Genomic DNA, 24,599 nt, shown 5'->3' with positions numbered 1-24,599 from the left:
CCAAGCTAGGTGTGTTCCATTATAGAAATCATTTTTAAAGCTCACTCCAGTGTCATGTCTGTCCTCCTCCCCACCTCCCACTCTAGGTTCCAGTCAAATGGAAATATGTGGCTTTTCTCACTCCATTCTGTCTCTCTTTTCCATTTACTTACCCCCTTCTCTTCCTCTTTCATTCTATTTCCTTCTGCTTTCACGCACTTTCTCTTTCACACATATTCACTCATGCATTCCCACTCACCTGTTCTCTCTTACTCTGTCACCCTGTGCCAGCCATGGGCTAGAGACCATACTAAGTGTACGCTGGGCGGCAAGTGAAATGCCAGTGCGGCTGGAGGATAGAGACATGGTGCCAGGAAACGTCAGAGAGGGCAGCAGGGCCCAGATCACCAGGGCACTGAGGGCCTGGTACCCAGTGGGAAGGGACCAGAGGGCGGGGCACAAAGTGGAATCAGATATCCTGCTGCTCTGAGAAGAATGAAGGGTTGTGGGCAAAAGTGAAAGCCAGAAGATCCCTTAGACAGTCTCTATAGTCACCTTAGGGTTAATTTTGGAGGTGGAGCAGACAGCACTTGTCTATGGATTTGACGTGGGAAGTGAGACGAAAAAAGGAAATCAGAGACCCAAGTTTCAGGCTTTAGCAACTCTGTTTTCACTAGTTCATTGCCATTCTTTTTTTTTTTTTTTTTTCCTTTCTCCTTCCCTCCTCTTTTCCTCTTCCTTGTTCACACTGTAACAGAATGTGACATATTCCTTACCAGCCCCAAGTTCATTCCTCTTCAAGTGTCAATTTAGAAGTCACAAACTCCAGGAACCGTTCCTGAAGTTCCCACACTGGGGCAAAGCCACACACGTCCTGTTGTCTCCCTCCCGGCATCAGTGTGCACATTATTACTTTATTCACAGGAGTTCCACGAAGGAGTTTCTACAGCCCAAATGCAGCAAGTCTGTGTCTAAGCTCAGTTAGCTAAGTGAACTTTCGAAAGTTACTTAAGGAAGTCTCAGTCCCCACATCTGTAAAGTGCAGATAAGAAAATGGTCTACCTCACACAAAGTTTTGCCAGAGATGATATACATAAAATACTTAGCACAACACTGGCAGAGAGCAAATGCTAGATAAATGATAGTCGTTATTATTATCGCTGTCTTTACTGGTTTACATTATGCACCTTCATCTAGGCAGGGTTTCTGCAGAATAGCAGAAACCAAACTAATGTAGCAAATAAGCTACATAATTCAAGCCCAGGAAAAAGTTAACATTTCAGTGGCACGCATTCAAGATGGATAGTTTGATTCATTAACCAATTCAGATAAATGTGCATGTGGAAGTCATAGTCAAATATTATTGTCAGTTTCCACGTCCTCCATTTAATTTGGGGTTTGATTTTCTAAATGTAACACTTACCAGATTAGGTGGACCCACAGGATTATTTTTCCTTGAGGTCTCACCTGAGCAGGTGCATGTACAGTAGACAGAACAGAAAGAGACTGATTAGAGAGGTTGGAGTGGTAGAGGGCGTGACCCTCTTAATCATTCTTCACTTCCTTTTTTTAAGAGACGACTTGGCAACGTCCACCACATCCGCGTCAACGCCTCCTTGGTGTCGTCCGCTTCCAATAACCCAGCTTGCGTCTTGCACACTTGTGGCTTCCGTGCACATATTAACAACTCATGGTTTTAGCTCCCAGCCGCCAAGCGTTGCCAAGGCGTTGAGAGGTCATCTGGAAAGTCTTTTACCCAGAATCGCTTTGATTCAGGCCAGTTGGTTTCTCCTGCGGTGATTTGGAAATTCGCGCCCTCCTCTGGTCCTCGTCCAGGTGCGCGGGAAGCAGGTGCCCAGGAGAGAGGGGATAATGAAGGTTCCATGCTGATTACCCCAAAAATTGAACCTGCAGACCAAGCGCAAAGTAGAAACTGAAAGTACATTGCTGGCGGATCCTACGGAAGTTATGGAAAAGGCAAAGCGCAGAACCAGGCCGTGGTGTGTGCCGCCCCCCCTGGGATGGATGAAACAGCAGGCGCGGCGTGGGTAAGAGGAACCAGCTTCAGAGATCATCCTGCCCAACGCAGACTCTGCAACTCCGCGGAAGACCAGGGTCCTGGGAGTGACTATGGGCGGTGAGAGTTTGCTCCTGCTCCAGTTGCGGTCATCATGACTACGCCCACCTCCCGCAGACCATGTTCCATGGTAAGCACTCTTCTCCCTTGCGCACAAGTTCGCGCGCCAGGCGCGCCGGGGCAATCCGGGACACGCTGGGGGCCCCTGCGCCTAGGCAAGTCCGGGAATAGCCTGGCCTTGCACTTTGGACCTGCGGAGAGCACTGGCTCTCCCACGGGCGGCCGCCAGCTGCGCTTGAGTATCCTGGCCCATAGTCACTTGAACCTGGGGCTGCTGCAGCCCCTGGCAGGCTGCGAGTAGCAGTCCCCGACGCCTGCTTTCGGTCCGGAGACGGAACGCTGCAGCCTCCGTGCCGCTCAGCGGTGGCAGCCTAGAGCCGGTCTCAGAGGCAGCCAAAGGCTCTCTGTCTGTCTGGCGCCCTTCCCGTGCTCCTGGACGCCCCAAGTTACTCACGCAGACGACCCGGGTTCGGCGAGTAGCTGGGCTCTTGCAGCTCAGAACTCCCTAGAGAAGTGAAAGCGAAGCTCCCACGCGACGCGCTTTTAAACCCTAGGGAAACAGGTCTCCGGAAAACCCCATTTTTCCCCCTGAGTGAGACTGGGAGTTTCCGACAAGGGCTGTACCTTGCGCCTATTGCTGGGAAACCAGTCCTGGGGCTGGCGCTGAGACAAGGCCAGCTTCTGTTTTATTGTTGTTGTTATTCCTTTTTTTTTTTTTTTTTTCCTACGGGCACTTCTTGATGGAGGCAGAATGAAATAGGCATGACTCTGACTTCTAGACCAGTGTTGAGACCTAATATGTCTTATTTGTGCAGAATACGGATTTAGAATGGACAGGGACAGAATTCAGGAGGGTTGGATTCGGATGGCAGTCATGTATGACCAATGAAAGCAAAAAAGTTACTGGAATAAAAAAAGAGGAAAAAGGGATGTGAGGGGAAAAGATCTGCTTAGGAAAATTGGAATGCTTTACAGTAACTACTTCCTCAAGCAAGAAGACAGCTGGGGGGAGCGTGCAGGAATAGGAAACTGACTGCTCTTTCTTTTGATGGCTACTCCGTTAGATCAAGACTTCTTTCCACTCCCGTGGGTAAAGAATCAAGAACTGACACAACCAAGGAGTACCAGCTCAGTAACAAAACACAGATAGGGAGAGCAGAAAGAATAGCCGACATATTTATGGAAGACTTCTAAGGAGTGTCCTCCCGGAGCTTAATGTAAAACTAAAAATTGAGCACAACCGTATTTTCCTTGCAATGCCCATAGTTCTCCTGCAGTTTCTTCTTTCTGGATCACCTTTGGTTCTAATCCTTGCAACACCTCTGCTCTAAAGTAGAAAGGTAAACCGAGAAAAGGAAGCTAGCGTGTGCATTTTTCAGAAAGAGCCCTTACTTCCTGAAGTACAGCTATATGAATCATGGGTTATAAGTTTTCATTAGCAGACAAAATAGTAAAATTCTAATAATAATGATTATAATGCATGGCTTCCTGCAGTTTGTTTCAAGAGATTTCACTAGAAGTTTGTTCCATCAAGAGTGCACATAAGGTTACTCTTTACCCTTTGTCTTTGCCATTTCTTTTGAGAGTTGAAGGAGTTGAGGATCTACTATGTGGTTATCTGGTTAGGGTAATTTCATCATATGTGAGGACCAAAAAGTTGAATAGCAATAAAAAACAGACTCTACTCGGGAGGCTGAGGCAGGAGGATTGCTTGAACCTGGAAGTCAAGGCTGCCGTGAGCCATGATCTTACAACTATACTCCAGCCTAGGCAACAGAGTGATGCCCTGTCTCAAAAACTAATAATAGAGAACTAACATTAGAAACCCTGAACAGGTACAAAGTAGAATTACAAAATGCATCACATTAGTGTTTGAATATTTTTTTAAAACATGGAAAAGGCCATTTCATAGAACGAACTTACATGTCATATTCACACTCATGTATGTGACTTTTTTTCTGCTTTTAACCCTGACACATAACCTACTGTAATAAGAACAAATATTTAGTTTTTTTCTGAAATAAGAGCATATGATACAGTATCACAGTTTGGCCAGGAAGTACCCTAGTGAGGTTCATGCACAGGGAGATAGGTTTTTGTACAATCCCCTTGACTACACATATATGGTTAATTTTTAAGAAAGCAATGTAGTTCAGTGCCTAAAAGCTGAGGTTCTAGACTCTTCAACGTGACAGACTTGGATTTGAATTCCATATCTATATTATATACAGGAATTTTCCAGCCAGGCGTGGTAGCTCAAGCCTGTGATCCCAACAGTTGGGGAGGCTGAGGTGGGCAGATCGCCTTAGGTCAGGAGTTCGAGACCAGCCTGGCCAACATGGTGAAACCTTGTCTCTACTAAAAATACAAAAAAGATTAGCCAGGCATTGTGGCTAGCGCCTATAATCCCAGCTACTCAGGAGGCTGAGGCAGGAGAATCACTTGAACCTGGGAAGCTGAGGTTGCAGTGAGCCGAGATCGCACCATTACACTCCAGCCTGGGTGACAGAATGAGACTCCATCTCAAAACAAAACAAAACAAAACAAAACAAAACAAAAAACAAAAAAACAAAAAACAAAACAAAACAAAAAAAAAACAAGAAAGAAAGAAAGACAGAAAGAAAATTACAAAAAATACAAAAGGAGTTTTCTTTCTTTTTTTCTTTTTTCTTTTTTTTTTTTTTTTTTTTTTTTTTTTTTGATACGGGGTCTGGCTCTGTCACCCAGGCTGGAGTGCAGTGGCGCAATCTCCGCTCACTGCAAGCTCCGCCTCCCGGGTTCACGCCATTCTCCTGCTCAGCCCTCAGCCTTCCCAGTTGCTGGGACTATAGGCGCCCGCCACCAGGCCCGGCTAATTTTTTGTGTTTTTAGTAGAGACGGGGTTTCACCGTGTTAGCCAGGATGGTCTCGATCTCCTGACCTCGTGATCCGCCCGCCTCGGCCTCCCAAAGTGCTGGGATTACAGGCGTGAGCCACCGTGCCCGGCCTGGAGTTTTCCTACATAACTGTTTCTGTGCCCCAGATTCTCCATCTATAAATGTGAATAACTTGTAGTACTTACCTACTTCCTCATAAAGTGGTTATGGAATCAAATTATCGGTGAAAATAGGTCTATGCAATGGACATTCAGTAAAAACTGGTTTTAAAGACTGATAAAGACTGGAGTTGATGGATTGTAGAAAACTATTTATGTTCACTTTTACCTCCATAACTTAAGCATCTGAGGATTGAATGTATTATTTGGCTTACATTAAAAACCAACAAGAATTTTTAGACAGACCTCATTCTGGTTTAACCAAATTCCCTACTGAAAACAAATTCTCCAATTTCAGCCTCTTCAGGGGAAGTAAGGGCAATCCCACAAGCCCACGCTTGCCTTGCATTGTTCTTATGGTTTATCTTTTTGGTAACCTAATTAAAAGTTCAGGATGGTGGGGAGGGGGTGTGACAACAATGTCCAAAGCACTCTCAAACCAGCCAATCTTAATATGTTACTCTCTATGTGATGTAGGAGAAAGGTCTTCAATTACAGACCAAACTACCAAGCTACATCATTAATGGGAGAGCTGGGGATCTTTGAGATGTGGGTCCAAGGCCCTAGGTATGTTTGCAGCATTGTCCCTGAGGCAATTTCAGATCTAAAGAGTTTCTGCATTTGGATGGCCAGGTAGATTCTTAGAATAAGGTGTCTGTGAGATGAAAAAGATCATTTAGTCTAAAGTTTTCATTTTAGAAATCAGGTAAGTGATCTTAAGAGATGCTGTTCATTTACACAGTCACACAAACCATTGTCTTACAGGTCAAAAGTCTCAAGTGTCTATATTCCAAAACCCCTGTGCTTTTTACATTGCCACAGTCTGTCTGGGACTAATTATTCAATGACAACAATGGCAACAGAAAACACTCTTAACAGGCAAGACAAATTATGTTTCAAACTTGAGAAAGTATGTGTAATACACAAAAAGACTGAATTTTCCAACAACCATCATTGGAAAGAATGGACAAAATGCTATCCAGTGAATAAATAGGTTGATTTAAATTTGGGGAGCACTTAACTACGGAAAATTGGGGTGAAGAAGACAGCTAGTACTCACAGAAAGTAAAACAACCTCACGTATTAAAACAAAAGGTGGACCTTTGAAATAATATTTATGATAATGGTAAAAGTATCCCTTTCACTCTAGCATTTAATCATTTTATTATATTCTCCTTTAAGCTCATTTCAAGTGATATGTTATATAATTTTTCCTCTGTCATCTGCTCCTCCTGAAGTATATCTTTTGGACACCTGTAAGATGACAGAGAAAATAAAAGTACGATTCCATACAATCTATACAAATCTGATTACAAAGTCAGAATCTGATGAATAACTAGCAATTGATCATCCAAATCTCCATCAACAGAGAATTGGATAAAGAAAATGCGGTACGGCCAGGCATGGTGGCTTATGCTTGTAATTCTGACACTCAAGAAGGCCAAGGCAGGAAGATTGCTTGAGCCCAGAAGTTCAAGACCCGCCTGGGTAAAAGAGTAAGAGCTGTCCTCTAAAAACAAATTTTAAAAAATTAGCTGGGCATGGTGGGGCACACTTGTTACTCAAAACACTGAGGTAGGAGGATATCTTGAACCCAGGAATTTGAGACTTCGGTGAACTATGATCATGCCACTGCACTCCAGCCTGGGCAGCAGAGTGAGACCCTGTCTCAAAAAGAGAGGGGAAAAAAAAAGAAAATGTGGTACATGTATACCATGGAATAGTACTCAGCCATAAGAAAGAGTTAAATCATATCTTTTGCATCAAAATGGATGAAACTCGAGGCCATTATCTAAGTGAAATGACTCAGAAAGCCAAATACTGCATGTTCTTACTTATAACTGGGAGCTAAACAGTGGTACAAATGGACATACAGAGTGGAATAATAGGCATTGGAGACTCGGAAAGGTGGGAGAGCAGGAGGAGGATAAGGATTACAAAATTACCCATTGGGTACAATGTTCACTATTCAAGTGATAGATACACAGACTTCACCACTGTACAGTATATTAAATATGTGTTATTAAGAAATCTGCTCCGGTCCCCCTTAAATCTGAGTGTACATTTTTAATTGCCAAAATATTTTTTTAAATTAGCAATCAATCACTGAGGATCTTTAGGATGAAGGGACAGGAGTAGAAGAGAGAGGCAAAACTTCATTCAGAAGACAAATGTGATTACATGTTATCAATAGATTATGGCCATTGCTAATCAAATCCTGGTAAAGCAACAAATTCAAGTTAGCATCCGTACCTGGCACCTACTATGTATGTGTTACAGAAAGACTAATTTGCAGATCTTTTTGGATATTTACAAATTATATATATATATAAATATATATCTTACACACACGCACACACACACATACACACTCCCATATATATATATATGTATTAGAGATTTTATATATAAAGTTCCTGACACATGGCAGGTACTCAATTAAAGATAACTAGCATCATCATCATTATCTGTCTCCCGAGTTAATTCATGCTCATCATGCATATAGGCACTTAGTGACAGAGTTATGAATAGATTTGTATAAATAAAATTATTGGATTTTTGTTTCTCTTATTTTCTTGTCACATATGCAGATGAGAAGTTAGATTTTTGTTTGTTTTCATAACTGCTACCCAGACAATGTTCTCTATTTGTAATAACATGGGTCATTTGATTTATTGGGAGGTGTTATTGATTGTTTAATATGACAGATCATGATATAATAGATGACAGTGTTACTGGAAACTTTGTGATATCCCTAACAGTCTTCAGGCTGTCACAATATTAGTTCCTTGGGTTTGAAGGAGTGTTGCTTGTACTCGTAATCAGAGAAGGCACACAAGTGAAATGTCTTGCATTCGAGTACAATTAAAGTTCATTTGGGAAATTCACAGGAAATATATCATCAACATGCCTCAGAGTTTACAAAAAGATAATAAATAAAACACTATGGCAGTTTTATGAAGAAATAGGTCCCTGTATGATCAGATTTTAATGTTTGTGGGAACCACTGGCTTTCCATTTTTCTTCCTGAAATAATACCATTTATTTCAGTCCTTTTGATTAGACAATTGCTCCTAATTGGGAAGAGTTATCAAAAACAGGTAGAGGGGGCCGGGTGCGGTGGCTCAAGCCTGTAATCCCAGCACTTTGGGAGGCCGAGACGGGCGAATCACGAGGTCAGGAGATCAAGACCATCCTGGCTAACACAGTGAAACCCCGTCTCTACTAAAAAAATACAAAAAACTAGCCAGGTGAGGTGGCGGGCGCCTGTAGTCCCAGCTACTCGTGAGGCTGAGGCAGGAGAATGGTAAACCCGGGAGGCGGAGCTTGCAGTGAGCTGAGATCCCGCCACTGCACTCCAGCCTGGGCGACAGAGCGAGACTCCGTCTCAAAAAACAAACAAAAACAAACAAACAAACAAAAAACAAACAAACAAACAAAAAACCAGATAGAAATCATTGGTTTCTATCTGAGGATGTGAATTTATTTATTGAGTTTTTCTAACATGACAAGAAGCTGGACAGCGCTGTGTTTGAAAGGATTCTGAGTCTCTGGGGATTCAGAGACAGAAGATAGTGAAAGGATAGGAGAGGAGTCCCAAAATACAAACATGAACTTTGTAAGACTTTTGGGAATGTAAACCCTTCAGGGTTCATTATTAAAAAGAAAGTGTGCAGTTACAGTAGTTACAGTGCAATCCCTCCCACAGTGTTGCCTCCAATAATCAAATAGACATACAAACTACCATCAAGTTTTACAAAAATATACAATTACATGCAGTACATCATAAAATTTCAACAATATGTAACTCTTTGAAATGTAGTGCATCTCTTAACCTGTGGATGCCTTTTCTTATGGGGATGTTCAACATAAATTCAAATTGATTAACACCCTTGAGTGTTTTTCAGAAGCAGTCTCTGATTTCATCACCCTTGTTTTACACTTTCCTAAAGAGTAATTGCAAAATAAAAAAGTGAAAGGATGCTACACTCCAAAATACTGTTCCACTTTGGTTGTTACATAAGTTCAACTTTTGGGGTTCTTCCTGTAGTATCTCCAAATTAAGATGTATTTTTAAAATTATTAGAAATAAGTGGTCCAGTCCATTGAAACCCCACAATCAAATGCAATATGATATAACATTTAGCACATTCTTATTTACTGTTGAATTCAGTTTCTTTTAGGTATATCTTTGGACTTCCTCCCCTGATCCTAGTTCTGTTGCCAGTAGCATCATCTGATTGTGATATTGAAGGTAAAGATGGCAAACAATATGAGAGTGTTCTAATGGTCAGCATCGATCAATTATTGGTATGTGCTTATTTTGTTTTACTCACATTTTCATGCATTGGGAAAATTTGAACTTTTTTTTTGGTATGTAGTTTTATAATCAAGTATTCATATTTCTTGACAAGAAAGTGAAATAACTACAGAATAAAATTTAATGAGCTACTAACTGTATATTTTTATAGCTGACATAATTATGTAGCTTAAAAATAATTCTTTCCTAGACTCTAAGATGCTCACGACTATTCATTTCAGTCCTATTCACTAGTAAATTTCTTGTAAGCATAATTCATTATCACCGCCTAAATTTCCTCACTTCTCCTTTACCATGTTAGTCCCTGTAGAAGCATTACATTCAGAGAGGGAAAATAACAGAGTAAATATTTAAAACTTATGGTGAATAGATGTGTTTTATTTGGATGTGTATATGTAGATGCATAGTTATTTATATGTGTGTATTTTATATCTATGTGTAATCAATAATTTGTTGTGAGTTAAATTTTCTATTTTTGATGGGTAAAGCTTTTCTAATTAATATATTTTATACCTTAGAGCCAGCTTAGGTTTCTAGAAAATTTGAACAGAAAATAGAAAATTTCCATATGCTCTCTCTCCCTCTGCACTCTTTCCCTTATCTTACATCAGTATGGTACATTTATTACAATTGATGAGCCAGCATTAATATATTACATAAGTGCATATTTAATGTTAGGGTTCATTCTTTATGTTTTATAGTTTTATGGGTTTTGATAAATGTATAACATCACATATCCGTGATTACATATCATACAAATCATATGGTAAAAATCTATCCACCAACTCATCCTTCCCTTTTTACCCCTGAACTCCTAGTAACCACTGATTTGTTTATATCTCTGTAGTTTTGCCTTCTTTAGAATGTCATGTAGTTAGAATCATGCGGTCTGTATGTGGCCTCTTTAGACTGAATTCTTTCACTTAGCAATGTGAATCAAAGCATCTCCCATACTTTTTTGTGGCTTGATATTTCATTTTTTCTTATTGCTGGATAACAGTCTATTGAGTGAATATACCACAACTTGTTTATTTTTTCACTGATTGAAAAATATGTCTCAGTTGCTTCCAATATTTGGAAATTATGAATAAAACCTCTATAAACATATACATGCAGGGTTTTTTGTGGACATAAGTTTCCAACTCAGGTAAATACCTACAAGCATGACTGCTGGATCATATGGTAAGACTGTGTTTAGCTTTGTACAAAACTGCCAAACTTTCTTCCAAAGTGGCTGTACCATTTTGCATCCTTACCAGCAATGAATGAGATCCTAATGACGTCCATCTTTGCCAGCGTTTGGTATTGTCAGTGTTTCAGATTTTAACCATTGTAATAGGCTTGCCATAGTATTTCAGTTGTTTCAATTTTCCATTCCATAATGACATACAATGTTGACCATCTTTTCAGATACTTATTGCCATTTGTATATCTGCTTTGCTGAGGTGTCTGAACTCACATCTTTACTGAAATCTTAACAATGTTGAGTCTTCTTAGCCATTATCATGTACTGTCTCTTTTTTAATTTTTTTCATCATTTAATTTTATTATCTGGACAGAGAACAAATGAGTATTAGTTTGGCAACATTTGTAAATAATTACATGCGTGTAAAACTCTGCAAAAGAAGATGTGGTTGAAAATGCAAACTTTCATCAGAGCTTTGTTCTTTTCATCATATAAATCCTGTAAATACTTTATTAGACTTATACCTAAGTATTTCATATTTTAATGCTATTGTAAATGGTGTGTTTCTAATTTCAAATTTTAGTTGTTTATTGCTGGTATATAGGAAAGCAATTGACTTTTGTATATTAACCTATGTCCTGCAACCTTACTATAATCACTTGTTTGTTCTAGAAGTCTGTTGTTATTAGGAATTTTCTACATAGACAAACATGTCATCTGCAAGAGTTAATTTTTTCCAAGGTTTCAGAGCTGTATCAATACAATGTGATTGATGTATTGTTTTAACAGATAATTAGTCTTTTTTCAATTGGATTGAAACTCTGAATAGCAATGGAAAACTCTCTCAAATGTTCATAAGATGGGAGAAATTGTCTAATCTGTCCCCTCTTTTACTCCACTGTCTCTTCCACATACTCATACTGAAGTGGCATGATGCCTTGAGGAATTTAGTGTTATACCTCTTGTAGGAATATGGAAACTAAAAAGAGATACTGTGCTACACTGTACATTGTAATCCAGAGGTCCCTGATTTTGCCCATTGACAAGAAAAAAAATAGGGCATAGTAAATGTTAATTTAGATTTCTTGCTAATTTGGACATTGCATTAGATGATGCTACTAAATTAATCTTTTGAGCCAAGATAATATTTCTCATTTAATTTTATTATCTGGGCAGAGAACAAACTAGTGCTAGTTCAACATTTATAGATAACTATATGTGTATAAAACTTCAAAAGAATATGCCATTAAAATTCCATAAAAGGAGAGTTTTAACCAACAGACTCATGACACATTTTTTTTGGTGGGAGAATATACAGGAGCTTACCTCATTAACACACAAAACAAGAACAAGTACATCAGCAGCAATAATAATACTATTTTCAAAAAACAAAACATGGCTACTCTTCTTAGGGAGGTTAATTCACAAGACATGGAAAAGAACGCAGCTAGTCAGTCCAACTTAGTAGTTCCACTGTAACTTTAAGAATGTTTTCTATACATAGAAGGGGATAAATTTGAGGTAAGGAGAAAGTCTGAATGAATTATTAATATCAACATGACTGGTAGAGCAAATTTAGTTACTCATTCACTCAGTGTGGACTAGATGCTTTGCAGACATTACTGTGTTTAAGTTTTGGGGAGACCACAATACTAACAGTTATGAAGTGCATGTTATGTTCTTAATGCTTTCCACGTGTTAACTAATTTAATCCTTACAACATCCCTTGAGAAAGGCATTCTTACTACCTCTGTTTCAAAACAGAAGAATCTGAGGCCCAGGGTTACCCAGTTTATAAGTGACTGAGCCAGAATCTTTCTCTATGCTCTCTACCCGACTCTCCTACCTCCCAAGGACAATCTCTGTGATAGTTTATTCATTCAGCGAACATTTATTTAGGGCCTGATATGTACAAGTTACTATGAAAAACCCATTTATGTGGGTGATGTTGGGTTTGGGTGTGAATACAATGATGGACCAAGTACAGATCCTTCTTTTAAGAAGCTTACATTTTGGTGAGGGTTATAGTTTGGTGGTGTATAATGCAAGTTACAGTTTTAAAAGTAGGAAGAGTGAATGCCTGTTTGTTAGATGTCTGCTTATCATCTAACAAATAGACTGGTTGTAAACCAAACTCAGAAACAAAAAGATGTAAATGGTGTTCTGGAAGTAGTAAAGAAGCAATTTTGGCCTGTGTAGAAGTTTCAGCAAGTTATCCAGAAGGTCTAGCTAAGATAATTGGTAAAAGTGGCTACACTAAACAACAGACTTCAATGTAGATAAAACATCCTTCTACTGGAAATAGGTGACATCTAGAACTTTCATAGCTAAAGAAGAGAAGTCAATGCCTGGCTTCAAAGCTTAAGAGGACAAACTGAGTCTCTTGTTAGGGAGAAATGCAGCTGGTGACTTTAAGTTTCAGCAAAATATTACTGCTCGTTGACAGTGCAAAATTGGTCACCCAAGAGTACTGATGGATATTAATGTTTTCATAACTGCTAATATAACATCTGCTTTTCAGCCTGTAAATCAAAGAGTAATTTCAACTTTCAAGTCTTATTATTTAAGATATATGTTTTGTAAGGCTATGGCTGCCAGAGATAATGATTCATCTAATGGATCTGGGCAAAGAATTGAAACCTTGTGAACAGGATTCATTGTTCTGTAATAGATGCCCTTAAAAACATTTGTGATTCTTGGGAGGAGGTCAAAATATCCACATTAACAGGAGTTTGGAAGAAGTTGATTCCAACTCTCATAGATGACTTTGAGGGGTTCAAGACTTCAATAGAGAGAGCAAATGCAGATATGGTGGAAATAGCAAGAGAATTAGAATTAGAAGTGGAGCCTGAAGATGTGACTGAAATGCTGAAATCTCAGGATAAAACTGGAATGGATGAGGAGCTGCTTCTCAAGTATGAGCAAAGAAAGTGTTTCTTGAAATAATTTTACTTTGAGTAAAGATGCTGTGAACATTGCTGAAATGACAAGAAAACATTTAGAATATTACACAAAATTAGTTAAAGCAATGGAAGGATTTGAGAGGATTGCCTCTAATTTTAAAAGAAGTTCTACTGTGGATAAAATGCTTTCTAATAGTATCACATGCTAAAGAGGAATCTTTTGTGAAAGAAAGAGTTAATCTATGTGGCAAACTGCATTGTTGCCTTATTTTAAATATTACTACAGCCACCCAACCTTCAGCAACCACCACTCTCATCAGTCAGCATCCACTAATGTTGAAGCAAGACCCTCCACCAGGAAAAAAGTTTACAGTATCCTGAAGTCTCAGATGATTGTTAGCATTTTTCAGCAAAAAGTCCTTTTAAATTAAGATATATACATTGTTATTTTAGACATAAGGCTATTGTACACATAATAGACTATAGTATAGTGTAAACATAACTTTTATATGCTGGGAAGCCAAACAACATTGTGTGACTCACTTTATTGTGATATTTGCTTTACTGCAGTGGAACCAAACCCACAGTATCTCTGAGGTATGCCTGCAATACATTATGCAATCATTATCACTATCTAATTCTAGAATATTTTCATCATTGCCAAAAGAAATATTCTACCTGTTAGCAGTAACTCTTTATTCCCCATCACCAGCCTCTGGCAGCCACTATTCTGCATTCTGCTTTCTGTCTCTAGGAATTTACCTATTCTGTACATTTCATATAAGTCTTGTATATAATTCATATGGATGATATGCAACTTTTTGTATTGATCTTGTTTGCCTTCGCATAATGTTTTTAAGATTAAGCCATATGATAACAGGAGTTGGTATTTCATTTCTCTTCACAGATCAATAAAATTCTGTTGTGTGGATATGCCACATTTTATTTATTCATTCATCAATTTTTTTGACATTTGGGTTTCCCATTCTTTGACTATGCAAGTTTTTATGCAATTCTCTTGGAATGTTCCTAATAGTCAAATTGTTGGATTATATGGTCACTCTGTTAAACTTTTTGAGGAACTGCAAACTGTTTCTAAAGAGGCTGCACCATTTGCATTTCTACCAGCAGTTTGTTAAGGCTCTGATTTCTCTACATTCTCACCAAAACTTGTTGTCATCTAACTTTTTTATTCTAGCTATCTCTGTGGGTGTGAAATAGTATCTCATAGTAATACTGATTTTCATTTCCTTGTTGACTAATGATGTCAAGTATCTTTTCATTATTGGCTGTTATTATCAGCCATTTTGCATATCTTCTTTTGGAGAATTGTTTATTCAAAATTTTCACCCACTTTTAAATTGGCTTATTTGTTTTTTCAGTTTTATATTTGTAAGAGTTCTTTATATGCTCTATATCCTAGACTTTTATCAGATATTATAATTTTTCCTCCCATCATTTGTATTATGTTTTATTTTCTTGATAGTGTCCTTTGAAGGACATTTTTAATTTTTATGAAGTTCAATTCATTTACTCTTTGTGCTCATGTTTTTGTTTTCATATCAAAGAAACTATTGCTTAATCCAAGACAACAAAGATTTACAGGTATGTTTTATTCTAAGAGCTTTATAGTTTAAGTCTCACATGTTGGTCTTTGATTCATATTGAGTTAATTTATGTATATGGTGTGAGGTAGGGGTCCAACTTCATTCTTTTTCATGTGGTTATCCAATAGTTCCTGCATCTGATATTGAAAATTATATTTTCCCTCATTGAATGTCTTGATACCCTTGTTGAAAATAAACTGAACACAAATGTATGGGTTTATTTCTGACCTCTCAATGATAATCTATTGATATATAATCCCTATGCCAGGACCAGACAGTCTCAATTACTGTAGCTTGGTATTTAGTTTTGAAATCAGTTTTGTCTTTCACTTGTGTTTTTATTTCCTTAAAATCTTTTATATTGATGAAATTACTGATTTTTTTTTATGGATTGACTACCTTTTTTTAGGGATTAGTATATTAAATAGCTTTATAATTTAAATGCAATCTAAATCTCTCTGGTGATGTCATATCTCTGAGCAATTACTAAACCATGTGACTCCATATACTAGTAAGTATGGTCAAGTGAGTGGTATGGACAGAAGCAATGACAGACTGTAGAGAAGTGGTGGGGAGCTTAAGAGTATTCTCTTCCATACAGCTCTCAAGATCCATTTTCATTCTCCCATTAGATTTTGATGATATTCTCATCATTTGGTAAGAGTACATTATAATATATTAAGTATAACTTAATTTATTAATTTAGAGACAGAGTTTCACTCCATCACCCAGGCTGGAGTGCAGTGGTGTGTTCTCAGCTCATTGCAATCTCCACCTTCCAGCTTCAAGCAATTATTGTGCTTCTGCCTACCAAGTAGCTAGGATTACAGGCATGCGCCACCACACCCAGCTAATTTTCGTAGTTTTAGTAGAGATAGGTTTTTGCCATGTTGATCAGGTTGTTCCCAAACTCCTGATCTCAAGTGATCTGCCTGCTTCAGCCTCTCAAAGTGCTGGTATTACAGGCATGAGTCACTGTGCTTGGCCTAAGTATAACTCTATAATTGTCCTATCTGTTTAAAACATCTTTCCATTCATCATTCCCTTAGTTTCTTACTTTTGATAGATAATTTTATTTTTATGTAGTGACATCTATATAATAAAATTTTAGAGGGTTCAATTTGGGCACCAAGGTGGGAGGGATCAGGGGATGGTGTGAAATTTATACAGAAATAGTTTTCCTATAAAGCCACAAATAAGTGACACTTGGAGAAGAAAGAACCTCTCTTTCCCCTTGAATAATATTGGCATCCTCATCAAACATCACTTCACCAGAGATGTATGGGTTTATTTCTGGACTCTGCAATTCCATTTTGTTTATCTATATATCTGTCCTGGGTCAGTACCAGACTGTCTTTGTTACTCTTTCTTTGGATAAGCTTTGAAATCAGGAAATATGAACCCTTCTACTTGTGTGATTTTTTTTTTTTCCTTGAGATTGTTTTGGTTATTTCAGGTCCCCTGGAATTCCACGTGAAAATTTTAGAATCAGCTTGTCAAATTTCTACAAAGAAGTCAACTGGGATTCTGATAGGGATTTTGTTTCATGCATTAATTAATTTAGGAATATCATCATCTTAATAATGCTCAAAAATGCTTGTGGCCCATGAACATGGAATCCTTTATCCATTTATTTGTATCTTTTAAAATTTAACAATATTTTATAGTTTTCAGAATATAGGTTTTACCTTTCTTTTGTTAAAGTTAATATTCTTAAGTATCTTGTGTCTCTTTAATGCTATTGCAAATAGAATTTTCTCTTTATTTTATTTTAAAATTATCTATGATTTCTAACTCTCCACTCCTTGTATACTTACCTAATTATGCATCTTATTTCCCCATACTAGTCTATATATATATAGTAAGGACAGATTTTATGTTTGAGTCATCTTTGTATCTCACAGACTATTAGCCCAGCATCTTAAATGTAGTGGTTTTTCAAATGTTTAATAAATAGTTTACAGATTGTTAACACCATAAATTAATGAGAACCCAGAGCTAATTTTGAATAATCTAGGAAGCCTGTTTTTTTGAACATATGTTTCTTTGGAAATTTGTTATGAGTCAAATGTCAGGTGCTTTTTGATATCAATATGAACTAGTTTTGGATGTTGTACAATATTTTTGTCCATAAAAAATTGTTTTACCTAAATATAACTCATGTGGTTGAACTACATAACTCTTAGTCACCAGAGCAAAGGCTGTTTCAAAATATAAAGGCTGCTGGAAATGGCCAAACGCTTTCTAGAAATAACTCAGTCTAATTGTAAGCAAATACAGGGCTATCCCTTTATTTTAAATTATAAACCTATAAATCTAATGATTAATCAGTTATAATATGCTTTCACAACTTCCAATATTTTTTTTTTAAATTTATTTATTATTATTAAACTTCAAGTTGTAGGGTACATGTGCACAACGTGCAGGTTTGCTACATATGTATACTTGTGCCATGTTGGTGTGCTGCACCCATCAACTCGTCATTTACATCAGGTATAACTCCCAATGCAATCCCTCCCCCCTCCCCCCTCCCCATGATAGGCCCCGGTGTGTGATGTTCCCCTTCCCGAGTCCAAGTGATCTCATTGTTCAGTTCCCACCTACGAGTGAGAACATGCGGTGTTTGGTTTTCTGTTCTTGTGATAGTTTGCTAAGAATGATGGTTTCCAGCTGCATCCATGTCCCTACAAAGGACACAAACTCATCCTTTTTTATGGCTGCATAGTATTCCATGGTGTATATGTGCCACATTTTCTTAATCCAATCTGTCACTGATGGACATTTGGGTTGATTCCAAGTCTTTGCTATTGTGAATAGTGCTGCAATAAACATACGTGTGCATGTGTCCTTATAGCAGCATAATTTGTAATCCTTTGGGTATATACCCAGTAATGGGATGGCTGGGTCATATGGTACATCTAGTTCTAGATCCTTGAGGAATCGCCATACTGTTTTCCATAATGGTTGAACTAGTTTACAATCCCACCAACAGTGTAAAAGTGTTCCTATTTCTCCACATCCTCTCCAGCACCTGTTGTTTCCTGACTTTTGAATGATCGCCATTCTAACTGGTGTGAGATGGTATCTCATTGTGGTTTTGATTTGCATTTCTCTGATGGCCAGTGATGATGAGCATTTTTTCATGTGTCTGTTGGCTGTATGAATGTCTTCTTTTGAGAAATGTCTGTTCATATCCTTTGCCCACTTTTGGATGGGGTTGTTTGTTTTTTTCTTGTAAATTTGTTTGAGTTCTTTGTAGGTTCTGGATATTAGCCCTTTGTCAGATGAGTAGATTGCAAAAATTTTTTCCCATTCTGTAGGTTGCCTGCTCACTCTGATGGTAGTTTCTTTTGCTGTGCAGAAGCTCTTTAGTTTGATGAGATCCCATTTGTCAATTTTGGCTTTTGTTGCCGTTGCTTTTGGTGTTTTAGACATGAAGTCTTTGCCCATGCCTATGTCCTGAATGGTACTACCTAGGTTTTCCTCTAGGATTTTTATGGTATTAGGTCTAACATTTAAGTCTCTAATCCATCTTGAATTAATTTTCGTATAAGGAGTAAGGAAAGGATCCAGTTTCAGCTTTCTACTTATGGCTAGCCAGTTTTCCCAGCACCATTTATTAAATAGGGAATCCTTTCCCCATTTCTTGTTTCTCTCAGGTTTGTCAAAGATCAGATGGCTGTAGATGTGTGGTATTATTTCTGAGGACTCTGTTCTGTTCCATTGGTCTATATTTGTCCCTGTTTGCAGACGACATGATTGTATATTTAGAAAACCCCATTGTCTCAGCCCAAAATCTCCTTAAGCTGATCAGCAACTTCAGCAAAGTCTCAGGATACAAAATTAATGTGCAAAAATCACAAGCATTCTTATACACCAGTGACAGACAAACAGAGAGCCAAATCAGGAATGAACTTCCATTCACAATTGCTTCAAAGAGAATAAAATACCTAGGAATCCAACTTACAAGGGATGTAAAGGACCTCTTCAAGGAGAACTACAAACCACTGCTCAGTGAAATCAAAGAGGACACAAACAAATGGAAGAACATACCATGCTCATGGATAGGAAGAATCAATATCGTGAAAATGGCCATACTGCCCAAGGTAATTTATAGATTCAATGCCATCCCCATCAAGCTACCAATGAGCTTCTTCACAGAATTGGAAAAAACTGCTTTAAAGTTCATATGGAACCAAAAAAGAGCCCGCATCTCCAAGACAATCCTAAGTCAAAAGAACAAAGCTGGAGGCATCACGCTACCTGACTTCAAACTATACTACAAGGCTACAGTAACCAAAACAGCATGGTACTGGTACCAAAACTTCCAATATTTTTAACTGTGACTCTATTCTAGAGGCTTTCACAGATTCAACTTTTGTCTTTGCACTGACAGCTCTCATATAGCCTGAAGTCTACATTTCTCCATGAACTCTAGGACCATTTAATTTGAATATCAAGTAGATATTTCTACCCAGATGTACTATGGCACCTCATGCCTAATAGTGAACTAATTTATCATCACATTTAGCCTGTTCCTGCTTCTGTATTCTCTGTCTTAGGTAATCTTAGTATTTTCCCAGTCTTTCAATTCTGAAAGCCTTCATCTCATCCATCACTAAATTCTATAGTTTAGTATATCATCTTAACACCTGTATTCTCCATTTATTCTATAGACTTCTACTACTAGTCTTAGTTCAAGTAGTTGCCAGATCTCACTGGGACCACTTCTGCAGCCGTCAGTGGGCCCTGACTAACCTTCCTGCCTCCCCTGTGTGTCTGAACTTTTTAATGACACTTGAGTTATTTGTCCCATTTCAAATCTGGTACCATTTTTCTTCTTTTTAAACTCTTTAATAAAGTATCTCTCCCCCAGCACCTATCAGGATTTGGTCTTGCATTTTATTGGTTTGCTAACAGAAGTAGCCAAAGAAGGATCAAATTCTTGTCAAATATTACTTCAAAAATATGTGTAAATAAATGGACAATGTTTAAATAATTGTAGTTAACAAATAAAAGCAAATGTAAATTGATTACAATAAAAATTAGTTTTTTAACATCATGTTATGCTAAAATATAAATTTCCTGTTTATATGACTCAGTAGCATGACTAATCAGTTGCAATTTAACAAGAGACATTGCTTTTTAAGAGGCAAGGCGTTTTGTTTTATGAATCACTTTTTTCTAGTTATAAAAATTAAATAAAAATAGTAGATTTTAAAAACCTATGTTGTCTAAAAGAAACCTACTTTAAATATAAAGATACACATAGATTGAAAGTATTATGATGGGGAATGATACACGATGTTAACACTAATCAAAATGGGAGTAGCTATATTCATTTCAGTCAAAGTCAACTTCAGAGCAAGGCAGCCTGTCATGGATATACAGAGGGTGCATTATATAATAATAAAGGGCTAATTATCCAAGAAGACATAAGAATCTTTGCTCTGTACGTACCTAACAACGGCATCAAACTCTGTGAAGCAAAAACTGATAAACTGCAAGAAATACATATATCTATTATGATAGTTGGAAACTTCACAGCCTTCTGTCAGTAACTGACAGATTCTTCAGGGAGGAAATCAATAAGGTTACAGATGAACTTGAAATCACCATAAATCAACTGGATCTAATTGACAGTTATAAAATGCTTCATCAAACAACAGCATAATGCACATTTTTCTCAAGTTCACATGGAATATTCCCCAAGATTGAACATGTACTGAGCCATAAAACACACCTTAACAAATTTTTATAAGTACAAGTCATGCACAGCATTCTGTCAACCAAAATGTAATTGAAATAGAAATCAATAAAATAAGAAAAATAGATGGAAAATTCCCAAATATTTGGAAATTAAAAACACAATTTTTGATAACATATGAGTCAAACAAAATGTCTCAAAAGAAATTTTAAAATATTTTGAATTAAATGAAAAGAAAATAGATATTTGTGTGATACAGTGAGAACAGTGCTTAGGGTATTAAGTGCATAGAAAGAAAAGAAAAAGATATAAAATCAATAGTCTAATTTTCCACCTTAGGAAAACAGAAATGAGAGAGAAAATTAAAACTAAATTAATCAGAGGTAAATAAATGATGAAATTAGAGATGAAATTGAGAACAAGAAATTAATAGAGGAAAATCAATGAAAGCAAAACTGGTTCTTTGAAAAGATCAATAAAATTAATAAGCCTCTAGCCAGGCTGACCCTGAAAATAAGAAAAAGACACAAATTACTACTATCAGAAGTGAAAAGAGTGTCATCACTACTGATTCCATGGGTATTAGAAAGATAATGAGGTAATAGTATTTTGATGGTTAATTTTATGCATCAACTTAGCTTGGCCAAGGAACACCAAGGATTGCCAGCAGCCACCAAAATCTACGAGAAAGTCATGAAATGATTTCGCCACAGAGCCTCCAAAAGGACAACCCTCCCAACACTTTGATGTCAGACTTATGGCTTCCAGAACTGTGAGAGAGTAAATTTCTGTTGTTTTAAGCCACTCTGTTCTTGGACATTTGTTATAGAAGCCCTAGGAAACTCAAATAAATGATGACAAAAGTGGACAACATCCTGAAAAAAAATTCACTAACTCTACACTTTGAAGAGAGGTCGTGGAAATGTCTACTGGAGAAAAGCAAGTGAATTGGGAAAATGACCCCTAAATATGGTAGTCTCTATGAAAAGCAAAACACCTCTTTCTCAATTGGGAGGAAACTTGAAGACCAAATGAGAACACTTTCTTCATGCAGGCCAGCTCACCATACACCATGATGCACTTTAACAAAAGGTAAATTGTTAAAAAGAGCACAGTGTTGATAACAGGGAAAGCTATGCATGTGTGGGGACAGAGAGTATCTGTAGAAAAAAAAAACAGTTTTCTTATTCTCTCCTTCAACAACAATCAACACAGAAGACTTCTGTGACCAAATGTGTGGGAGATTTTTTCCCCCATATTCTAAGTAAGGAATCAATTCTGCAAAGGACACAAGCTGGTTGTCAATTCAATTATGACACTATCTACCTGGAGACAACATCATATAACACAGGTTGAGGCTGTCTTCATGACTCCTCTTTCCCCCTCCACCCACATTTCAGATGCCAATCACAAACCCTATGTTGTCTAACCTGTGCTTCTGACCAACTGGCTGTACAATGGGGATCCTACAACCTGCTCCTTGGGTTTAACTAATTTGCCACAGCAGCTCTCAGAACACTAGGAAATACTAATATTTATCATTTATTATAAAGAATATTACAAAGGTATAGATGAAGAGATTCATGGGCAAGGTATGGGAGAGCAGGTCTGGAGCTTTCATGCCCTCTCCGGGTGTGCCACCCTCCAAATACCTCCACATGTTCAGCTATTTGTAAGCTCTCTGGAGAGTTAGGCATGACTGATTAAATCATTGGCCATTGGTGATCAACATAACCTTCATCCCCTCTCCCCTCCCCAGAAGTTGGGGGATGGGGGTGGGGCTGAAAGTCCCAACCCTCTATTTACGCTTTGTTATCCTAGGGGCTGGGACTGGGGCTGGAGTTGGGGGCTACCTACGGGCTGCCAGTCACCAGTCATCTCATTAACACTGAAAAAGACATCCCTTTGGAGGTTTCAAGGATTTTATGGGTTGTGTGTCAGGAATCTGGGAAAAAGACCAAACATGCACAGTCATATGACATAATGTTTCAGTCAATGAGGGACTGCATATACCATAGTGGCCCCAAAGATTATAATGGAGTTGCAACATTCATATTGCCTAGTGACATGATAGCTGTGGGAATGTCTTAGAATGCATTACTCACATGTTTGTGATGATACTGATGTAAACAAACCCATTGCACTGCCAGCCATATAAAGGTATAGCACAGTAGTGTACACAGTAGTGTCCTAGGCCTTCACATTCACTCATCACTCACTCACTGACTCATCCAGAGCAACTTGCAGTTCTGCAAGCTCCATTCAGGGAAGGTCCCCTATACAAGTGTACTATTTTTAATATTTTATGCCATATTTTTACTGTACCTCTTCTATATTTAAATGTTTAGACACACAAATACTTACCATTGTGTTATTATTGTCTATAGTATTTAGTGCATGCTATACAGGTTTGTAGCCTGAGAGCAATAGGCTATACCTTATAACCCAGGTATGTAGTAGGCTATACCATTTAGGTTTGGGTTCTATGATGTTTGTGCAATGATGAAATCATCTAATGGCACCATTACTTAATGACACATTTCTCAGAACATATCCCCCATCATTAAGTGACACATAACTGTATTTCACAGTGTCATCAAGTATATGAGGAATCTCTATACCTTCTTCTCATTTTTTTGTGAACCTAAAACCACTCTGTAAAACAGTCTTTAAAAAAAGAAAGTGGACAGTCCCTGTCCACCAATAAAATTGACCACAGATTTTCCCACTTCTCAGTGCACTACCATTGCCACATACCCCTTCCCATATAGCTGTGTTCCCAGGCTTTCTAAGAGCACACAGAGCAGATAATACTGTGGCTTAACTTAGAAATTCAACAGAAAAGAGACTATAATAAGTGAGAAGAGGATCATGAGATGTAGAGTTAAATAAATATCAGCACAGAGTGGTCCACTTTAAATTTAAGATGTAAATAAATTTAAGATGAAAATAAATTTAAGATGAATTTCTGTGATAACCACACAGAAATTCCACAGCAAAATAAAAAGACTAAAAGAAACCTAGAATATGAGAGTCCATTCTGGAAGAGGACAGACACCAAGAAATAGAATAAAAACCTTCATTTGTACTTCATACCATAGTTTTAAAGTATACATGAATTTTACGAAAGAATATCAAAGAGTAGTTGATAAAAGAATGCAATGAGATGAAAAAGGATATTATACAACCAAGGAAATACATTGAAATACAAAATTATGCACTCCCTCCATTTTGGACCTGACAAAAATGTTAGCAATAACAAGAAGAATAAACAAAAAATATGAAATAGATTTGTTATAATAACCATGAATGCAAAGTAAAAATACAAATTACAAACAGTTGCTGAAACAATAAGAGATAAGAAGAGATGATAGTGAGCCATTTTATGAATAATTGTTCCTACCAAAGAAAATTCATCGAAATGGAAGAGTGAAACAACCTATGACGGAGGAAAATTTTTTCACAATTTAAAGCAAAAATGGAATGAACTGTGCGTGCTAAGTAGTATATCATGTACTATAAAAATTGATTCAACATGATTGTTACTAAGTTATATCTTGGAAAAGTGACTGAATTTCAAAAGCAAGGAAGAATAATTCTAAAGGTGGAAATGGCAAGTCATTTGGAGGAGAATTAGAGTAGCTTCAGATTTTTCACATCTAAATGCAAAAGATAATGGAATAATGTCTACAAAATTCTGAGAGATAAAAATGTGACTCAGATTT

General features: G+C 37.5%; 1 protein-coding gene and 1 long non-coding RNA gene across 2 annotated transcripts in view; one reads left to right on the top strand and one right to left on the bottom strand.

Annotated features, from left to right (window-relative positions):
- Positions 1-1,583, bottom strand: part of LOC140712213 (uncharacterized) — a 46,389-nt gene extending 44,806 nt beyond the window's left edge. Inside the window, exon 1 of the long non-coding RNA XR_012093717.1 lies at positions 1,403-1,583. This is a non-coding gene — a long non-coding RNA (uncharacterized lncRNA). The remainder of the gene's footprint in view (positions 1-1,402) is intronic.
- Positions 1,584-1,961: 378 nt separating this feature from the next.
- Positions 1,962-24,599, top strand: part of IL7 (interleukin 7) — a 61,806-nt gene continuing 39,168 nt past the window's right edge. The window contains exons 1-2 of the mRNA NM_001292079.1: positions 1,962-2,186; positions 9,325-9,461. Of these exons, the coding sequence (NP_001279008.1) occupies positions 2,177-2,186; positions 9,325-9,461 (147 nt within the window). The 5' untranslated portion in view covers positions 1,962-2,176. The remainder of the gene's footprint in view (positions 2,187-9,324; positions 9,462-24,599) is intronic.

The sequence above is a fragment of the Chlorocebus sabaeus genome, chromosome 8, assembly GCF_047675955.1.
Source record: "Chlorocebus sabaeus isolate Y175 chromosome 8, mChlSab1.0.hap1, whole genome shotgun sequence".
NCBI classification, from domain to species: domain Eukaryota; kingdom Metazoa; phylum Chordata; class Mammalia; order Primates; family Cercopithecidae; genus Chlorocebus; species Chlorocebus sabaeus.
This window is presented reverse-complemented; position numbering and strand designations above follow the sequence as displayed.